General features: G+C 40.5%; 2 protein-coding genes across 3 annotated transcripts in view; one reads left to right on the top strand and one right to left on the bottom strand.

The window, feature by feature from the left end:
* Positions 1-200: 200 nt before the first annotated feature.
* On the bottom strand, positions 201-10,373 carry LOC146713287 (Fc receptor-like protein 1). The gene is made up of 7 exons (XM_085437808.1): positions 10,317-10,373; positions 9,916-9,951; positions 9,561-9,818; positions 9,236-9,481; positions 8,958-9,149; positions 8,035-8,133; positions 201-244 (listed from the first exon to the last, which is right to left on the bottom strand). The coding sequence occupies exons 1-7, from the start codon at positions 10,345-10,347 to the stop codon at positions 201-203; spliced, it is 906 nt and encodes a 301-aa protein (XP_085293934.1). The 5' UTR covers positions 10,348-10,373.
* Positions 10,374-12,453: 2,080 nt separating this feature from the next.
* Positions 12,454-22,060, top strand: part of LOC146713278 (ICOS ligand-like) — a 166,570-nt gene continuing 156,963 nt past the window's right edge. The window contains exons 1-3 of one of the 2 annotated variants that reach the window (XM_085446825.1): positions 12,458-12,728; positions 13,875-14,234; positions 14,473-16,744. In XM_085446825.1, the coding sequence (XP_085302951.1) occupies positions 12,659-12,728; positions 13,875-14,234; positions 14,473-14,648 (606 nt within the window). In that variant the 5' untranslated portion in view covers positions 12,458-12,658 and the 3' untranslated portion in view covers positions 14,649-16,744. Of the gene's footprint in view, positions 12,729-13,874; positions 14,235-14,472; positions 16,745-22,060 lie in introns of those variants that run through there. The other variant, XM_085446836.1, reaches the window with a different exon arrangement.

Below are 22,060 nucleotides of genomic sequence, written 5' to 3'. Positions count from 1 at the left end.
GAATGAGAGGTGAAACATCATAAAAAACAAAACTAAAAAATTAAATAAAGCAGTTGCGGTCTGTTTTCAAGCTCCTTAGGCTACTATGATATTCATAACTGAGAATTTACACAGACTTTTAAAAATTCCATTAAAAAAGAAGATTGTTTTTTGAGGTGATGGGGAGACCAGTAGGGAATGTCAGTGGTTGGACTGGTGGACTACTTCAGTGAAGCTTCGACAACGTCTGGCTCTGGTTTAAAGTCTGAACACAAACATGCACAGTTCAAACAACAGGAAACATGATTGCAAGCTCAATCAAGACCTCCAATCTCCATTGATATGTCTGTGATACACACAGTGTAGATTCACACTTTATGGGAACCAGCTCAGCTACAAATCACTAAGCTATCATAATTTTCACTGTTTAACTATTTCTTGAGACGTCCACTAAATTCACAAATTTTAAACCTGGAACTAAAATAAATTACATCAAAACATTTGTTCCTTTCTGCTTTTCTTTCTCTCTCTTCTCTCCACCCTGACATACAGGCAGACCAAGCAGCATCATTTGAGGTTTGAATGGAGCTTTGTTAACCTCTTAACATCTGTCTAGGGTTAAAACTCAGTTTTATTTCATGCACCTTTTTTCTTTCAAATAGTCCCTTATTTTATAAGGAGTGATTTGTCACTACACACAGTTCTCTGGACCAGCACTAGGGGTACACTAGCTAGCAGTAAGAGTGATTTTCCAATTCAAAATTTGTAGAGTCTTAGATTAAGACTACATTTGAAGATTATTATTTTAACTGTCATATATGCCAAAGACGATGGTTTGGAGTGAGGTGAATGTGGACCAAAATACAGACACACAGAGATGAAGTGGGTATTAACAAAAGGCGAAAATAAGGCAATAGGGCACTGAGATAAACAAAGAAAACCCTAATCCGGAAAAGCTAAACAAGAAACCTGAAACTACATCGGGAGTAATGGCGGAGGAAACACAGACAACCCAATGAGAAACAAAAGGAAACACACAATATATATATATACACAGAGGGTAATGAGGAAAATGGAAACAGGAGGGGAACACAGGTGAGACAAATCGTACATAACGAGATAGCAAGGAGAGCAAAATGTCAAAGTAAAACAGGAAATACATGAACATAGAAACCTGGAACGCTAGACATAACACATGGATCGCAAGGAAGGCACAGTGACAAAACCAAAGGACTAGAAAATAACTAAAGTACTAAGGAATAACTAAGGAAACTAGCAATACAAACACTAAATCACAGAACCTAAAATAATCAAGAGTCCAAGTAGTAGTAGTCTAACTTAATTTGTGCTGAACAAAAACATTTTGCCTTTAAATTCTGAGACTTCAAATGGGTGTAATATTGACTTGGTTGCATTTTTAACAAAGATTAAATTTGTGTTTTTTGAGCTCTGATATGTTTATCTGTTTATCTTCTGTATGTATCAATGTATTAGAAATTGGTACTGATTGGAAAATATTACATTTAGAAATCACCGATGTACTTTAAGTGCGTCTAACTATTATGAAAGTAATAGTTTTTTGCCGAATGAGTAGTGGAGTATGGAGTCAAATCAAATCAAATCAAATCAAATCAAATCACTTTTATTGTCACATCGCATGTGCAGGCACACTGGCACAGCACATGCGAGTGAAATTCTTGTGTGCGAGCCCCACAAGCAACAGAGATGTGCAAACACAACAACACAAACCAGCAAATACAAGAATGGCTACATCTGAAACTAATAAATATATGTACAATATAATAGTGTATGCATTTCTGGATGTGTATACTAAATATTATCCTGTGTGTGTGTGTGTGTGTGTGTGTGTGTGTGTGTGTGTGTGTGTGTGTGTGTGTGTATACATTTTACAAATTAAATAGTAGAAAAAAAAAAAATAATAATAATAAATAAAATATATAAAAATATACAGAGTTGAATATGTGCAAAACAAGTGGCATTTATATACAGTGTGGAGTGCATAGTGTTGCAGTATGAGTATGAGTATCTCCATAACATCATCAAGAATGAAATTAAAACGACTCCTAAAATTATATTATATAGGACATAAACTACACAGTTTCTATGTAATAAGAAAAAATATCATACGGAGTTGTGCCCTTAAGTATCATCTCAAAACTGGGGCTTGTTGTCTGGTATCTATCGCTTTGAGTCAATCATTGACTACATTCTGCTGCCCATATAGCTCTAAATAAACTGATGTCTTTCTAAAAGACAGCAGAGAAGTTTGATAAGGACTCAGGACATAGTTAGCTCAGCTTAGCATCATAAAACAGGTCGTGCGGCTAGCTTGGCTTTGTTCAAAGTTTAAAGTAAAGGGCAACTTTACCTCTTGTCCTGTAGTCTGATGATATCCACAAATGATGTCTTCTATGCTCACTGCTGAGTAGACTGAAGCTGGATCACTCTCTGCTTAATAAAACACATAGAGATTACAGGGGTCTGTGCACAACATATAGTTAATCTGACACTGTGTTGAACATTTTCTTCTCAAAACAGTCCTGACCTGTCGAGTGATGGACTCCACTAGGCCCCTGAATGTGTGCTGGTTTATCTGGCACCAAGATGTTAACAACAGATTTTTTAAACCCCGTAACTTGCAAGGTGGGACTCAGCGTTTTGTGATTTACTTTTCAGTTTGTTGACCAACACCTGGGTTTTGTTTTTTTCTTTCTTTAAAAGATGATAGCAGCTTGTCCATCTCTTTTAGTTTATTTAGTAACAGGGACGTTATCAAAACCCTAACCATTGTGCCTCTCTGTCTGCCTTTTTTGGGGCGACTGTGGCTCAGGGGGTTGGGAAGCACATCTGTAACCGGAAGGTCGCTGGTTCGATTCCTGGCCTCTCTGTCCTGGTCGTTGTGTCCTTGGGCAAGACACTTTACTACCGCCTACTGGTGTTGGCGCGATATGGCAGCCTCGCTTCTGTGAGTCTGCCCCAGGGCAGCTGTGGCTACAACTGTAGCTGCCTCCACCAGTGTGTGAGAGTGACTGAATAGTGGCATTGTAAAGCGCTTTGGGTGCCTTGAAAAGCGCTATATCAATCCAATCCATTATTTTTATTATTATTTTCAACCTGGAGACCTTTTGTTGCTTTCCTTCATCCCCTGGACCCTTTAGGGGAACGTAGCACCAGCCCTTCTTCTTCCATTGGCACGTCTGAGGGTCATATGCCCATTGCACTGCCGGGTACAAAACAAACTGTGATGCTCTCTATATTTTGACACCTTTACACCAAAGGCAGCATTAGATTGTTTGGCACTTTGAGGTAGAGTAGCTTATGTTTTGGATTGGACAACAGAAGCCACACTTTGCTCCCTACATGCATCAGTGAGCCTTGACCACCCACGACCCTGTCACTGGTTCACTATTTTCCTTCCTTGGACCAGATGTGATACAGACCACTGCAGACCTTGAGCACCTGACAATAACTTTAGTTTTGTGAGATCCAGTCATTTAGCAATCACAATGTGGCCTTTGTACAACTCCCTCAAAGTTTTACACTTGGCCACTTTTTTCTGTTCTAACACATCAGCTTTGAGGAGAAAATGTTCACTTGCTCCTTAATATATCCCATCTAATAACTGTTTCCATGATGTGTCATAGTGAGTTATTTCACTCAACAGCTGTCATAATATTATCCTATTGTATGTTAATACATATAAGGGTTTGACTGATTAGCGGGCTTGATTTATTAGCATTTAATGTTCAAACAAATGAATGACTACTTTAAAATACCTAGGGAAGGCAGATGAGGTTTGCATTTGGCTTATGGGCATGTAAAATACCCTGACCTAAGTGCATGCACCTCTCTGTGGTATACAGACTATTTACATAAATCTATTATTTGATCACTAAATACCAAAAAAGCTATTTTTGTTACCAGTGGCGGTCCTAGCCTGTTTGGTGCCCTGAGCGGACACTCCCTCTCCCCCCTCCCCCCCCCCCCCCCCCCCACACACACACACACACAGACAAAGCATATTAAGGACTGAACATTAACATAAAACTGTTGTACACAGGCACACATATGAAGAGAGGGAGAGTGTATGCATTGTATGCAAACAGCTACCAAACAGCCATCATAATTCGTCATACAATGACAACAGGACAAATCAACAATTGACAATGACTAATTAATATTAAAATCTGTAACATAATGTATTGTTTGGAGTTTAGTCTGTTACTGTTGCCATTTTTACCATTTCTTCTTGGAGCAACTGTAACTCACATAATTTCCTTAGGGATTAATAAAGTATTCTGATTCTGGTTGTTCCAGGATGACCTGCCATTATCCAATCACACATCTGCTGTATCTTTTGCTCGTTTCTCTTCCTCTTCTTTTCTCTTTTTTCTAAACTGAGGACCTGATGGCTTTGAACTTTTCTTGTCCATCTTCCATTGGTTTTAATTTTTCACTCCAGTATGAACACAAATCCCTTAACCCAAGGATCACCACAACATGATCTAACACACCTACACCTTAGTTCACAGATTCACTTTGTCTAGGGTGCATTTCTGGGATTTCGCACAACCCAGGATTCAAATCATGAATAAATAATGGGCTTGGATTTACAACATTATAAATGAAATGTGCTCTACTTGGAAGCAGCAGCCCCCCCCCCCCCTCCCCTTTCGACAGGTTGTGTGTGAGACTTTAAATCATCAAACTGTAAATTTTAAATTGTTATTGATCCTTTACCCCGAGTCCTAAAGTGTATATTTATTTTCTTACTCTTCTTATATTTATTATTTGTTTACTTGCACTTAACTGGAGCCTCGTCTCTATATACTGGACTGTATTTAGCGGAGATGACAATAAAGTTTACTTTGACTTCAGCAGCGCACCGAGGGCTCTCGCGCTCACTTTTCGTATATAGAATTTCGAAAAAACATCGGTGCAAATTATAAGTCTGTATTATAATGTCTGATGTTTACGTGTTTGTTAGTTTGTTTTTATTTTGTTTTATTTTGCGAGCTGATTATTAGATGCTGCTCCAGCCGTTCAGGGAATCTCCCGCCGTCCCGCCCTCTCCTCCCTGTGCCGCAAGCAGCAGGCGCACCTCGCAAACGGAGGGCGCCCTTACTCCCAGCAAATGGGCGATAGAAAACCGATCGGTGCCTATGCCATTCCCAATATGCGCTGGCTGACGTCGGGGCAGCATGAGTACGAGCATTTTTTTTGTTGCCGATGCCCGTGATGCCGCCCCCGGCAACCGCCCATGTCACCCGTATCTAAAACCGCTACTGTTTGTTACCTTGTATTTACATATTCTAGCTGTCTGCTATAAAACTTCTGAAGTATTTCAACTCTACATGAACCACACAGTAACCAAAAATTCTGAAGCCCCTCTGACTTCCAAAAGGTCTCTGCACAGAGCACAATGAAAACATGTTTCAAAACTAGGCCATACTGTGGTAAAAACTCTTATCAGTTTCAGAGTACAGTAAACTGGAGTCAACAACAGGAAATAGCTGCTGTGGTTACATGCCGATGTTTGAAAATGAGTCTGTATTAAAGAACAGGTTTGAGAGGCTGAGAACACACAGTGAAGAATGTTTGGTCTGTTCAGATTTTCTCTGTTCATCCAGCTAAAAACATGTGTTTGTACCAAAATCAGACAGCAGACACATGTGGGGCTAATTTTGATTCGCTTATCTGCATTTACACATATGTGAACTTGAACAGCATTCTTAATCCATAGGATTTAATATGATGTTTGGTCACCCTTTAAAGTTATAACAGCTTTACATCCTCTAGGAAGGTTTCCGGCAGGGCTTAGGAGTGCTTTCATTGGAATTTTTACCATTCTTCCAGAAGTGCATTTCTGACATCAGGCACTGATGTTGGAAGCGAAGGCCTGGCTCGCAGTATTCCCAAAGGTATAACATTGTGTTGAGGTCAGGACTCAGCACAGGCCAGTCAAGTTCTTCCACACCAATCTCACTCATCCATATCTATGTTGACCTTACTTTGCACATTGTATGGAGTCATGATGGAACAAGAAGGGGCCATACCCAAACTGCTCCCACGATTTTGGGAGCATGCAATTGTCCAAAATGTCTCAGGATGCTGAAGCATTGGGAGTTTCTTTCACTAGAACTAAAGGGGCAAGCCCAACTCCTAAAAAACAACCCCCCTCATAATCCCCCCTCTATCAAACTTTACACTTGGCACAATGCAGTCAGGGAAGTACCGTTCTCATAGCAACTGTCAAACCCACACTTGTGTGTGAAGTTAACAGACAGATGAGTGTGAGGCTCGGTTTAGCTCACTATGCTTTCCAGATCACCACATGGTGCATGGCTGAGAGCAGCTGGCTTGGGTTCGAGCCTGACCCATGGCCCAAGTGATTTGGATGGGTGACTGAATCCTTTTGGCAATATAGTGCATGCAATGCAATATAGTGCACTATATTTTGTGGGAATTAGTTTCTATCATGGTTTCCCAAAATAATTCACTTGATAATCATAATTTTGAGGATTCACTTTCTTTAACCATCAAGCACAAAACCTCTTGTTGGAGACTAAAGCTGATGTACCACTTAGGTTATTTTTCCTTGCCATTGATGATGATATAACAATTGATGTCTACTATCCTCATCTCTGAGTAGACTTGTGCCTACAGCAATTGCAATATTTTTATTATGCAGAAAGTGATCCAGCTCAACTGTATAACAGTAATTTATATTTTAACACTAATGGTAATTAAATATTGTTTTATGCAGCATAATGATAATGTTGTTTAATGGCTTTTATGAACAGTTTCAGATTTCTTTTATTAGTTTTTACCTCTGAGGTGACACTGCATCTCCCCCACCCCCGAAACCAAAAAGAGTCGAGGGTATATCCGTGAAAAAGATAATTGAACGACCACAAAGATGCCATCATATTTCCATGCAGGCTGACACACTTCTGCACAGAGTGCAAAGTAAAAACGTTCTACAACGAGGACAGGCCATGGTGAGAGTTTTTATCAGTTTAAAACTACAGTAAGCTGGAGTCAAAAACAGGAAGTAGCTGCTGTGGTTTTACATGCAGAACTTTGAAAATGAGTCATTGTATTAAAGGTCTTTTCCTCCTTACACACATCTCAAGACATCAACAAACTCATCAAGCTAAAAGCTTGTGTTGCGCAATCACACAAGTCAACGTCAAGTCTGGAATATACCAAAGTGATGCACTATCCCTACTGCTGTTCTGAATGGACCTCAACCCTCTGGACCAGCTCATCAATATGAGCAGATGAAAATGTAGACTTGGGATTGGATCTCCTGTTCAGTACATAGATGACATCAAGCTTTATGTGGTGGTTGACAAGGAGCAGAAGACTGCAGTTGTGATAGATGTGGCAACCCCAGCAGACAGCAACATCAGGAAGAAGGAGCACAAGAAAATAGAGAAATGAAAAATGGAAAGTACACCTTTAGGAAAGACTTGAGCAGGTGTGGAAAGTCAAAATTGGTGTCAGTGATCAAACGATGTAATCCTCAAAATAGAAGTGTGGCTCAAACAGATTCAAAGTACAACACCAGAGAAGTGTCTCCAAACTGGTTGCAGCAGATGGCTGCTCCTCCCTGAGCCTGGTTCTGCTGGAGAGTTCTTGCTATTGAAAGGGTTTTTCCCTTCACACTGCCACCAAGAGCTTGCTCAAAGAAGTTTGTTTAATTGTTGAGGTTTTCTCTGTATTATTGTGCAATGTTTACATTACAGTTTAAAGGGACTTGAGATGGCTGTTGTTGTGGTTTGGTGCTATAGAACTAAAACTGAACCAACTGAACGCCCAACAACCCTGAAGTGGATAAGTGGATGCAATATAGAAGAGTGTAGTGCTAGGAACAGAAGACTCAGTAGAATCACAATTAATGAAAGTTTACTAAGCAGTTAGTTAAATTAGGTGAGCAACAGTTCCTGCATTAATTAACTGCAAGACAAAGGTTCACAGCTCTGGCTCTAGAACTGAACCATGACAAAAAGGAAAGAAGACCAGGTGTACCTCTTATCTGCAAGTTTTTGCTCTTATCTTTGATGATGATTTGTCCATAACTGACATCTTCAGATCTCGTTCCCGAGTAGATTACAGCTGGGTCATTCTCTGCATATCAAAAGGCATACAGAGGACATCAGTGCAGGTAATATATCTGACCAAAGCTCCAATAGATTTCTATCCAGAATTCTTATTCTCTCATAATATGTCCAGCTCAACTCATTTTTAAGTACTTGCTTTCCAAACAACTACAGATTATACTGTATAGTTCTAAAATTCCTCACAATATTTCCCTAAATTGCCCCAAAATACCTAACCCACTAAGTGTATGTCTTTGGACTGTGGGAGGAAGCTGGACCGTCCAGGGGGAACCTGCAACTCCACACAGAAAGACCCCAGCCTAATGGTGGAATTAAACTCAAGACCTTCTTGATGTGAGGCAACAGTGCTAACCACGGTGCTTGGGTAATTGAAAAATCTAATTGCCCAAAGGTGTGAATCCGTGAGTGAATGTGAGCGCACATGATTGTCTGTCCCTGTGTGTTAGCCCTGTGACAGACTGGCGGCCTGTCCAGGGTGTACCCCGCCTCTCGCCCTAAGACAGCTGGGATAGACTCCAGTGCCCCCCGCGACCCTGAAAGGGATAAGCGGAAGTGAGTGAATGAATGGATGGATGGATGGATGGATGGATGTCCCAAAATATTCCCATTTTATAAAAATTACATGACAGTTGACAGTTTGACACTTTATATAAGCTTTAATCGGTCTGAAACTACATCTCTGTAACTATTATCCGTAAAAATAACACAAACATAGAAATGACAACATCTGCACAAAATGTAAATACAAAAGTATATAATGACTGGTAGAAATTTTTAGATTATTCTGCAAAATAAAGGCATACATGCAAAATCCAGATGTTTGAGTCTCACCTTCAGGTTTCCAACGAACACATCGTATCACCAGCAGAACCAGAAACACCAGCAAAACCACAAAACAGACTAATCCAGCAAGTACCACTACAGCCAGAACAGGAGAGGAGCCATAAGCAGATGAGGATGTTGGGATCGATCCTGACGTAGGTGGAGGTGTGGATGTAGGTGGAGGTGTGGTGGTGTGTTTCTCTAAAATAAATCAAACACAGTCATTAAGTTGTCGTCACATAGTGAATGTTGAAACCTGCAGAAACACAGACAGGTGAGTGTGTCACCTGTGACAGTGATCCAGCTGGATGGAGACTCTCCATGACCGCTGATGTCACACTTGTAGAGGCCTTCATCAGACCTGGAAACATGCTGGATGGTCATGTGACCTGTAGGCTGCTTCCTGATGAGGGAGCCATCTTTATAGAAAGCAGCTGGGAGGTTGGAGGGAGTGGTCTTTGTTTTACAGAGCAGAGTGACGTCATCTCCCTCCATCACAGGGAGGACAGGACTCTGCAGGATCACTGATCCACCTCAACACAGAGACAAACTACAGCATTTCATCCATTTACACACAGCTTCATCAACACTAACTCCACACACTCAGCTTACCAGTGACTGTCAGGTTAACCATGTTACTGATGGGACCCTCTCTGGACTCACACCAGTAAACTCCAGTGTCGAGTGGGATGATGAAGCTGATGTTACAGGAAGAACCCTCTGATTTTCCATCTCCACACTGAGTCCTCTGTCGTTTACTTGTGTTTCTCCTCAGAGTCCATCCAGCAGAGCTGTCGTCCTCCTCACAGCTCAGAGACACAAAGGCTCCTTTAAAGACCTGAGAGCTGCTGGGACTCACAGTCAGACGAGCTGTGAGGGTTACAATGAAAAAAAAAATAAAATAAAATAAAATAAAATCTTTTAATTGCTCAAACTGTTACAACTGTGACAGGAGAAGGTTACTGACCTTGGCTTGTTGTGCAGCTCAGCAGTGAGATCAGAACTAAAGAGAAAATTGACACTCAGGTGGATTTGAGGTGAACATGAAGAACAACTCCACACAAACAGCTGAAAAACGCACAAACTCGCATTGATGCAACATGCTTCAATAAAGTTTGGCTCTATTGTGAGTATATACAAACTCATAAATACATACATGGATACTTTTAATTAACACAATAAAGTCACATGTCCACCGTCCAGCTGTGTTCATGTAATGAGTTGAATGATTTGAGATTTTCACTGCCTGCTGTTTTTACCTTGAATTCAGCCTGATTTGTTTTTCATGTCTTCTCCTCCATCATCAGTTATCAGGAGAGCAGACAGTCAAAGTACAAGAATGCAAACAAACACAGAGATTCTACTTACAGAGCAGACACAGCACAGATGTTTCCTTCATCGTCCTTCTCACTCATTTGAGCTTTTCTTTTTGTCAGTGATATATAGCAAAGCCCGCCCTCTTCATCTGATTGAGGGTTTGCCCTTTCTTTACAAATACACTGGTAGGTAGCTACCATTTTTAACTATGTAGGGATGTCATTTATAAAATAGTTTCAGAAAATATGCATAAAAACACAGTGTCATAGTTTTTTTTAGTAGCAGTTTGTATAGCAGCTTTCAGTTACACTGTAACCCAAGCAGTCCAGTATGCTCAGTCCAGTATTAGAAAATTCCTTTCTGACTAAAAGGCTTAAAACTATGAGTTCATCAAAACTTCACAAAATTGGAATATGCAACATTCCAATGGAAGGATCGGAATATGGTGTAAACAACACCAAAGTATGAATCCATTCTTCTTAAGGCTGGTGGTGGTGTAATGGTGTGGGGACATTTTTACTGCCGCACTTTGAGCCACTTAGTACCACCTGAGGGTCATTTAAACACTGCAGCATATCTGAGTATTGTTAATGACCATGTCTATCCCTTCATGACTACAGTGTCCATCAGTGTAGTCAGCCATCTTGTGTGAGCCATTTCCAGCAAGATGATACACCATGCCTTAAAGCTCAAATCATCTGAAATTAGATGACTGGACCAGATATCAGTCCAACAGACCAGTATGTGGTGGAGCAGGTGAGCCCCCTTATGGACAAATCTACAGAGACTATGTGACGTGTATACCTAATAAAGTGGCCGGTAAGTGTAAATGGATAGAGGCATCAGTCACTGCATGATAACAGCCAGCAGGTGGTAGCAGTAGAGCATTAGTTTTAGCAGTGCCTGACAGTTTTAATGTGACCTTTGACCTTAAATGCTACAGGAGATCAACCAGACATTTCCACCTGAGACCTAAGCTTTTGAGACCTCATCTCCTCCATCGTCCTGTCTGTGACACAGAATTCAGTCTCACTGTTCCATGCTGAAATATCCTCCAGTTCCTAAAATGTATCTGGAGGATGGATGAAAGGGGGAGACTGTGGGAAGAGCTGATGGAGGATGCACAGGTTAAAGCAGGTGTGGCCACAGCTGGAATATAGAGACCATGGAGGTAGGAGGACTCCTTTAACAGCTTGTCCTCTTTTTAAAATTATTTCAGTTCTCTAAGATGATCAGAGTTTCTGCCCCTCACTTTTTCTGTGTGATTGAAGAAAAAAAAGAGATGTGATATCTGTCACACGACTCCAAGTTGCAAATTTAATCAAAAGTGTCTCTAAATAAAAACATGTTTTATTTGATAATAATATGATGTGTGCAGTTAATAAAAGGACAGGTAATGTTTGTCGCGCTGTTGCACACACAGCAGGCTCGTTTGTTTCAACTCGCCAGTTGCCACAAGACAACTTACCAATGTGTCCATAATAAGCTAATACTCCTAACCAGTAAGTACACTTACTTACTGGTTTTGTCGCATCAGTCTGCGTCTCTGAGTTAACTTGTGTTTCTCCTACAGCCCCAGACCGCAAAAAATGCGCGTGCTCTTTGTGAACTCGTTCCCGGATCGTAACCAGCGCGTTCTGCCGTCAAGGGCGATCATTGGTTAATGGCGATCATGTGACTGAAGCAAGCCAGATCCTTTTATTTAGTAAAAATGTGATTAATTGTTAAATGGTATTGTTGAGGGGCACAGACAGGACTCGCACACATACATTTTTAAAAAAATAAAAAGTTAAAACAAAGTTGCCTCAACAGAAGGGCACTTTGGGCACCATCAGGAAAGGGTCGGGTGCTCAAGCCCCCCCCCCCCCCCCCCCCCCCGCACGTGCCTGCAGACAATCCAGATATAACTCAAGCAAAAGTTGCTCAGTCTCTGCGCATTACCGAGATATGACATTTCAGCTCTATTGTCGGAGGTATAATAATAACAATAATAATATTAACGATACAATATGACTGACCCACCATGATTCCTTTTCTTAAAACAAAAATGTTTTACCGCCTGTTCTGGCTTATATGACGTGCTAATACCCCCCTCCCCACCCCCTCCAAGAAACGTGTTTAATAACTTTGTTATGACTGGTCAGTGGTATGTTGTTTGTGTGCATCTCTTTCTCGGAGATGAAAGCGTGCGTCAGAGTGCGTCAGGGATCGCAGCAATCAAGCTGTAAGGGTAAAGATAGGCATCTGTGACTTTTAGTTCAACCCAAACAAAAATGATAAAAGCTTAGAATTTAGATGATCGTGTAAGGTTTCACAGATCAAACTCTTTGGAAATGCACTGTCGGACATTAAGAGCAGTAGTTGTGGAACAGCCCAAATACTCGGTGCGGTGAATGTCTGCTGGAGGATCAGCGCCACTTTGGCGCAATTTACTGTTTGTCTTCTTCCTGCTGGTCTCTTCAGGTGAGGTTTATCTGATTAATTAAAACAAGCAGTTTTTCGCTCTGTGATATAGAGGAGGAGAGCATAACCTCTCGACTAGGTTTGAATGTTTAAATAAAAGAGCATGCTGACGTTTAACTGACGTGGTTAAAATTCGGCTGAACTTCGTAGTCTTACACATTGGTGCTCTTGGAGCTCATGAAGCAAGTTTAAACCTTTTCTTCACACACGCGCACACATCCGCTGTTTTTTTTAAGAGTTTTATTCGTAAAATCACCCGCTGTGCTTCAGTTTCTGATGGTTACGTTACCGTATTGATTTGATGAACCACGTCCACCAAGGACGGCCACAGCAAGAAAATTTTTTGTTATTATTATTATTATTATAATTTTTATTATTATTATTATTATTCATTTTGAGGAAAAAAATAGTCACCGTGTTAAAGTATATGGACATTGAAGAAAAAGTGCAGAAAGTTGCATCTGGTCAGAAGAAAGAAAAACACAAACGTGAAGGAGTTTGTAGGATTTCTCTTCAGATTTATTCTTCGGTTTTCTTCTGCTCTTTTTCATGTGTTTGTATAAATTAGACTGTTGCCACAGTTTCTCTCCTACAAACTCTGCAGTATTGTCAGTATTTTCATTCACAGTTATCACGGACATCTCATAGTTCTCTCTGTCACCACCTCAGTGGGTGGAGTTTGTCTGCGCAGTCAAAACACAAAACACAGCAGAGCAAGGTAGCAGGACCAAAGTGGTCACACGGGTTGTGAGCGGAGCGCTGTTTGCACAGACATGTCTATTTTGTGATGTAACAAGAAACATTAACCTTGATAATCAGTCCTGTCACACTGGTACTGATCATATACCAGTATCAGTGCTGTTATCTTACCAACATTTTTACAGCAAAGCTTTTGTTCCTCATTTACTTCTTTCTCATGGTTACAGAAAGGGCAGCAAAATATGTTTGCTCACAAAAATGATGAAATAAAAACACAGTTAACTTTTTGCGCATCATTTGTTAGAAAAGTCATTCTTACATATCCACCGAATTTAAATTCCTCATGTTGCAGTTCAGCAGAGCTTAGTAGTCACACTGATGGGATGCTGTACAGGTGAACAGTTGTACTTTCGTCCCTTTAACCTCTCTGCTCTGTGTTGTTTCCAGTTTCAGACCAAAAACACATCACAGCTGAGTCTGGACACAGCGTGACACTGCCATGTCGAGCTCCAAATGACGACATAACCATCACAGCTGTAGAGTGGACTAGAACTGATCTGAAGAACGAATATGTTTTTTTTTACCGCAACAAGGGTTTTGATCCTGCCAACCAGCATCCATCTTTTAAGAATCGGGTGGATCTGCAGGACAGACAGATGAAGGATGGAGACGTGTCTTTGATTCTGAAGGATGTGACAACTGCTGATAGTGGAACATACGAGTGTCGAGTTGCCCAGAGAAAAACAAACGAAGAAATAGCAACTTTGAACCTCATCAGCAGCATAAACTTGAGTGTTGATCCTCCAGGTGAGTGAGTAGAGTTGAGTGTGTGTGTGATCAGAGGTGAAGCTGCTTCCTGGTTGTTGATGTTTGTTTGTAAAGATGTTGTTGATGAGACTTTGTAGAAAGCAGCTGGTCTGAGTGATGTGATCAGAGTGCAGTAGATAATGTCTGACAGCAGTTTGAAGAGGAAATGGATTCTGTTCTGTTCTTCACTCATCACCTACCTGACAGCTGACACCTCACACCTGTTTCTCACCTGCAGGTCAGCCAGGAGGAGACACAGAGGATGGATCTGCTGGGCTGATTGTTGGTCTGTCAGTTTTGGGGGTGATTTTAGCTTCTGCAGCTCTTATATCTGTTTATGTTTATTATAACAAAAATCAAAATGAAAGCTTCATATCTATGTTCAAGCATTTGAAACAATGTAAGGGAAGGTGAGATGTCTTTAAGCATCAGGAAAGGCAGATGATGTGACACAGACAGAAAGAAAGATGCTAAACACCAGCAGATACACATCAGCTGTAGATAATCAAACACATCCTGAATTTGGTGTCCAGCATCTTTGTGAAAAATCTCTTTAATTATTTGGTGAAAAAGGGAACATATACATAAAAACTGTTTTTATGTTTGCACATTAAGGGGACATGTTACTTTTCATTAAACACATTTAAGCTATAACAGTACAGTTACAGCTGCTGTTTTTGTCTTTGTGTTTGTAGGAGGTTTAGATTCATGTGTGTAGCAAATAAAATTAGTTGGTTTCAGGAACACATTTTATTTCAGTACTGTGGAAATTATATTACTGTAAACATATTGTTATATCTTATATATATCTGGACAGATGACAAGTTTCTTTTTCTCTAACAAAATCTTGTTTGGAATCTTAAATCTTGCTTTACGTGGAGATATCATCTGAATTTCAGGAGCGGGACCTCATTCACGCCCCTTCCAGCCGTCATTCACTTCTTGCTAGTACATGGGGATCTGCCTGACCCGGGAGTCGCTTCCAGTCCCCTTCGAGGCCTTCCCCAAACCGCAGCACCAGTTCATAGTTTCATAGATGTGGTCCCAGCTAGTGAATTTTTACTATATGACAATGGATTGATTGTGTGACTATTTGTATGTTGCGGCTTGATTCAGCGTTGCATGCTAGGTTTAAAAAGACAAAGACTCTGACACACCATTGAATTCTTTATGATTTGGTGGGTTGGCCATCACTGACCACTCACAGAAAACAGATTTGGGATATTTTTCTCAATAAAGTGACACCAGGTAAACTTCCAGTTCACCTTTGTACCCTTCTGCGCACTACTGCCAATAGTTAAAGTTAATCAGCCACTCTGAATGAGGGACCTACAGTAAATCTGTCAAAAACAGCATTTTCTTACTATGTACGTTGGATATGGAATCAGTTACAGAGAGACTCTGATTTATGGAGACTTTACGTGCATCACAAGCAATGCAGTAAAGAAGATCTGTGGGTGGTGTACTTGGGGTCACATGTTTTTGTATATTATGCTGTAAACCTGTTATATTTTATTGCTGTTATATTTTTTGTTGTATTTGTTGCATTTCCTTTCTTTATGACTTTTATTAACTTTGTGTGGGTTCTGCTTTGATCAGGTAATCTTGATCTCAGTGGTACTTTCTGGTCAATGACAATAATGATGTGAGTACTCATCTATGAGGATGCTGTTGTGTCCATGTCTTCTAATGTGCTGCAACATTTGGCAATTCATTCTGTACCAGTGTGTACTTCGTGTATGACGAGATATCTGCACTTGATCAGCAGCGTGTGTGTTCTACACAGCTGCATGTATCAGCAGCAGGGAAAGTTTTGAAATTAAGAAAATTTCCACTCCTCCCTGATGTGTTTAAAACATAATGTCCATCAAATGATTTAAAACTGTTTTGAATGCATTTTTTAGTGATGGGGAGAAATAAGCAGGGTTCAATAGCTCCATAATGTTTGTGTAAGACATGAAGGATCACTAGTTCAATACTGGGATGAGACACAAGTCCCTGGAAAGGTTGCATCAAGAAGGGAATCGGGTATAAGATTTGTGCCGAATTAAATGTTGTGACTTCTTGTAAATAAGTAAGCAGCTAAAAATAAAGTCACAATAAGCCGGGGGTTTCTGTTTGCGCTTGTAAAAGCTATTTTTATCACAAATATTCTGATCTGGTAAACAAGTTGATTCAGGTATGTAGTGTGAACACCCTCTTTCATGAGAAACAGATGCAAACAATAACAGTTCAAACAGCTTTCCGAACATGTCGAGACAAGTTTCTGAAGGAGGAATGTTCGCTGTGTGTAGATCAACAAGAAGGTGGTTATAGATCACGTGACAGTAAGTCACACGAAAAGTTACGTTTTCCCACATGAGTCATCACTTCTAAGTAATCTAACAATGAGCAAATTTCCAAATATTTGACTTTTATTTAATTTTTTTGTCATTGGTTGTTATTTATTTACATTTTTGTGCATGTTGTAAAACACTGCTTAAAATAAAAAAAATGTTTTAATGATTAAACATGTTTCTGATAAAATTCTGTCATCATTTATATAGTGTTTAGATGAATCTCGAGGCTGTATTAACCCTGGAGGCTGAGTGTTTCTGGGCTGAGAAGATCACCTGTAACCATAACTGTACAGAAGCTTTACTAAAAGATCAGTTATTAGCATAAATATGTGTTAACAGCATGGTCCTAAAATTCACTCAGAATACTCATATCACTCTCACACACACACACACACACACACACACACAAACGTATAAAGCCAGCATGCTAAATAATTAGTCAAATAGAGAGTGAGGATAGAGCAAGCTCAAACTTTCTTTTTATTTTTTTGTCTGCTTATTTAGTTGTTTCTTGTTTCTTTGCCCTTTATCCCCGTCCCTCTTCTCCGCTGTCTTTCCCCCTCTCTTCCTTTCTCCCTTTTCTTTTCCTCATTCAAGTCTGTCCCGTATCTAGCAAGTTAAAATAAAAAACAAATTAAAAAAACAATAAAAGGTGAATCAAATAGACCATTACGGCAAGGCTTTAAATCATTAAAAATACCAACCATGTGATCTATTTTTCTACATCACATGATTAACAAAAGAAAAACACTTTATCTCATGACTCTAGCTTCCTTAAATGTGCACGTTTACTTGCTTCTTCCTGGTTGATGTCACCAGGTTTCATCTTTTCTTTCTCTCTGCTTCAGTTTCTGTCTCTCCTCTCGTCTATCTGTGATCACTTGCTGTTGTTTGTTCCCTTGGATTCCCGCCCATGGCTTTATGCACCTGAGGAAATCCCCAACCGGTCATTGATGATCTCATCAGCATTGAAGAAATTCACCTCGTGTTTCCCTGTGTACAGATGTTCACCGAGTCACCTCCCTGGAGTGTTTTGAGCCTACCTGAGCTGAATAGAGTTGCCTGTTCCCTTTTCCTCTTCCACTTTGTACGTAGCACGTTTTTGGTGACCACTATAAATAAACACACTGAACTCTGATTCCTCTGAGTCCTGCTCTCGAGTCAACTGCAGTGTTTGTGACAGTTTTTCTCTTTACTTTTTTTCCAATGAGGTAAAATGAGACTCAAAATGACTTAAAAGATAACAGTGCAATTGTGATAAATCTAGAAGACTAGTGGAGCTTTGGTGAAGGAAACTCTCTGTTTGGTTTTGCTTTCTTTTTCTGTGCTGACAGTGACTGAACACAGGAAAATAAATTGTTTACAGTGAGGTCAGTTGAATTCAATTTTATTTATAGAGGACCAAAACATGATAACAATCACCTCAAGACCCTACAATAATACAGAGAAAACCCCAACAAACAGACGCCCCACTGTGAGCAAGCATTCAGTGACAGTGGGAAGGACAGATTTCTCTTTAACAGGAAGAAAGCTTAAACGCATTTTAAGCCTACCATACAGCAGCATTATGACAGAGATACGAAGCTGCCACCATGAAGACAAACTGGAACACTAGCATAACTTAAAAATGTCACTTATTACAGACCTCCACACACTTTCTGAACCTTCTTGAGAAAAGAAAAGCTTTGAATCATTTTGACTACAGAACATTGTTAAAGATTAAGCAGCATCTTCAAACAAAACACATGAACACACACTGAAGTTCACAGAGCCACTGACAAACAGAACAAAACAGGAGGTTTGACAGAGATGAAACAGATTTTACATGTTTGAAGTCTGCAGCTCATTCTCTACTGCGTGTCCAGACTGGTATGGCCCTGTTTGTCTTTTGTAGATCAAAAACCCAACAACAACAACAGCAGCAACAAGGAGCACAACTGACACTGGCAGACCAACTATCAGTCCAACAGATCCAGCCTCCTTCCCTCCATCCTCTGTGTGTCCTTCTGTCTGACCTGCAGGTGAGAAACAGGTGTGAGGTGTCAGCTGTCAGGTAGGTGATGAGTGAAGAACAGAACAGAATCCATTTCCTCTTCAAACTGCTGTCAGACATTATCTACTGCACTCTGATCACATCACTCAGACCAGCTGCTTTCTACAAAGTCTCATCAACAACATCTTTAGAAACAAACATCAACAACCAGGAAGCAGCTTCACCTCTGATCACACACACACTCAACTCTACTCACTCACCTGGAGGATCAACAACACTCAAGTTTACTGTGCTCAAGAGCTTCACATCATTGTTGTATCCAGCATGACATTCATATGTTCCCGCGTCATTCATGGTGATGTTTTTGAGAATCACTGAAAGATTTCCTGTCTTCTTCCACTCCGGATCTTTCAGTGTCACTCGACCTTTAAGAAATCCATGCTGGTAGTCATCATGAATGTGGTCATGTCTAAGGTAAAATACATGGTGCAACTGCAGGCCGGGCTTTTTCCACTTTAACATTATGATGGCTGCAGAGTGGCATCTTCTCCAAGTGTGACTGATACTTTTCTTTGATCTGAAAAAAAAAGAAAAGAAACGACTACAGTTTTCAATAATCACACAGCTAAATCAGTAAAGTTGATATATCACAGAGCACAGACACTGACAGAAAACAAAAGGTCTGTGTGAATTCAAAAAGGTTAGCTATTTAAATCCAGGCAATTTCAAACATCCAGGGTATCAAATCATTAACTTCAAAGTGCTTTAAATGAAGCCAGATGAATCCTGACTTTATAGACTTTTTTTTAAAGTCTGTAACCAAGGATGATGCATTTTGTAGGTGGAGCTGAACGGGTTAAAAAACCTTCATATACCTTGTGGAAAAACCAAGCATCGACAAACATACCTCTGTGTGTACTTCACAGGACTTTTATATATTTCCTGTATGAGTGTTGATTGATTTTTTTTTTTTATATAGCAGTCTGATGTACTCACTACCTGTTGCTTGAGGTGATGTTATAACCTGCAGCAGTCAAAGACATGGTCTGTGACAAACATGTCAAAATATAAACCGACTCTCTGCAGTGAATTGTGCAATATGTATGCCAGCTCCTGATTCATTCATTTCTACGCCTCCACTAACTCCCCAATGATCCACTAGATGGCATAAATGTGAACCTAACTATAACTGTTAACAGGTCACACACGACCACAGGCCTGTACTACAAAGCAGGATTTTGTCTCATGCAGGGTGAATCCTTGGTTTTCTTAACTATGAAGACAGGGTGACTGGGGTAAATCACCATGGTAACTTATTTACTTGATTAACTCAATTGTATTTTTTAAATAGCATCTGGTGTCCTTGTGTTATGAGCTTCAGTAAGCTAGATTCTTAGACACAATTTCCTGTTTGTTTGTTTGTTTGTTTGTTTGTTTGTTTGTGTTTAATTTCATTGTATTGCTCTATAATTGTAGTGGGGTGTGGTTAGTTGCTCTGCTGCAGGGGACGGGTGGAGCACTAATCATGCCTGAGTAGCCACCGAAAGCATAGAGAAGCAGGAGCAGCAGTAGGAAGGCACTGCTAAGAGATGAGGAGCTGAAAAGCTGCTCCTGAAAAGCACAAACTTGTTGAAAAAGCACACTGAAAGTAAAGAGTTTGCAATCACACTGCAGCGTGTGGGTCATTTATATATAAAACTAAAATAGTTTTATGGTATTTTAATATTAAACTAATAGAATACTATTATACTTTATTATAACTCTGACTCTCCTATGTCTTAATGATAAAGTTTTGATATTGATAAGTGCTACACTGCTTTTCCTCTCACACCACAGGCTTATCCACAGCAGTTGTGTTACTTGTATTTTGTATTTGTAACCTCTTCATGTTTTCCTATATTATTATTTACTCTGCCTTGGTAAAATCAGTCACTAGGCTGCTGGTACATTAGTTGGCCAGAGATTTCCAAATTCATTCCTTACGTGAATGAGTAAACCCTGGGTTAACTTAGAGAGCTGATAATCAGCTTTGTGTGATCATTTATCCCGATCACCACTGTTAGGGTAAGAGAATCCAGATAAGGCAAAGATGCCCTGGGTGTGCTGAACTTTCTTTCCAATTCAAGTGTATAATCGCAGCTACAGTGGCTCCTATAAGACATGTTTTAGGCAACTAAGAACAGAAGTAATCTGGACTGCAGCATATGTTGCTCTAAAAGCTTTATAAACCTTTCAGCATTCATAGTTCCTTCTAAAACATGCAAGCTGCCCTTACTGCGCTTACGCACCTTCATACCATAAGAGATGCTGGCTTTTAAACTAAGCGCTGATAACACACTGGAAAGTCATCCTCCGTTTTAGCACCGGGAAAGCAGCGTCCATAATTACCAAAAATAATGTATATTTGGACCATTATGAGCAAAGAACACTTGCCCACTATGAAACAGTTCATTTCAAATGAGTCTTTACCCACAAGACATGACGGCACTTCTGGACTATGTTTAAATATGCATCATAGAGCTTTAGTTGGCATCTGCAGGTGGCACAGTGGATTGTGTTAACCTACAGAGATTTCTGGAAGTATTCCTGGGCCATTTAGTAATGTTAGAGATACAATCAGATGAGTGATGCAGTTTGTTCTCAGGGATCGAAGACCATGGAAATCTAATGAATGTCTTCACCCTAGTCGCTTACACACAAAGACATCTTCAGTTTCTCTGACTCTTTTGTTGATGATGTACGGTAGGTGACATGAATGAGTTGAAGGGAAGTTATGAACTGTTTCTGACAAATAACACCAGGAACCTTTTCTATGTAGCTGACAGCTGGTAACTGTGCAGGGGCGGGTCTAGCAAAGTTTTGCCAGGGGGCCAGGTAGGGCATTAACAGGGACCAAAGTTTTTATCTGATGTAAAATGTATAGAAATCATACATATACCAACAAGACTGTCATGGTCCTGGGCCGCGCAAATAAGAGGGTTACTCGGCGGTCGGGGAGTGGTTTCGAGCCGACGACAAACGGCCTTACCCCGCTGCAGGCTTTTGCGCTCTACCTGGGACTTCCGCGCTCAGAGCTGCACAAGCTCCCTGTCTCTCCGGCGCAGCCTGGTTCGTCATCGGCTCAGCCAGCCGACATCACCGAAGTGCCTGCGCCCACTGCCTCGGGAACTCACGGCACAGTTCCCGGGAAAACACGACGCTCACGCCGTCGCCACGCTAAAGCTACTGAGCAAGCTCCGGTGGTGAGTGAATCTGACTGCTTTTTCCATGCGAGTTCCAAGCCCGACCGTCTCGGACAGTATTCGTTTTCTGAGTCCGCTGTTTTTCACGTCCGTAACTCACCAGAGAAGAACAAAAAGGTTGAATATGACTGTGTTTCTAGGCCTCATACTGTTTCTACGTTCGCCTCCGCTTCTATTACGCACGAGACTGACTTCATCACCACTCTAGAGACTGCTGTTCATGCTAAATTAAAGAATCCTGGCACTATAAGC

The sequence above is a fragment of the Copadichromis virginalis genome, linkage group LG3, assembly GCF_057382275.1.
Source record: "Copadichromis virginalis isolate Kocher_CV1m ecotype Utaka linkage group LG3, C_Virginalis_male_GT1.1, whole genome shotgun sequence".
Taxonomy (NCBI): Eukaryota; Metazoa; Chordata; class Actinopteri; order Cichliformes; family Cichlidae; genus Copadichromis; species Copadichromis virginalis.
Note: the sequence above shows the minus strand (reverse complement) of the source record. Positions and strands in the feature narration are given on the sequence as shown.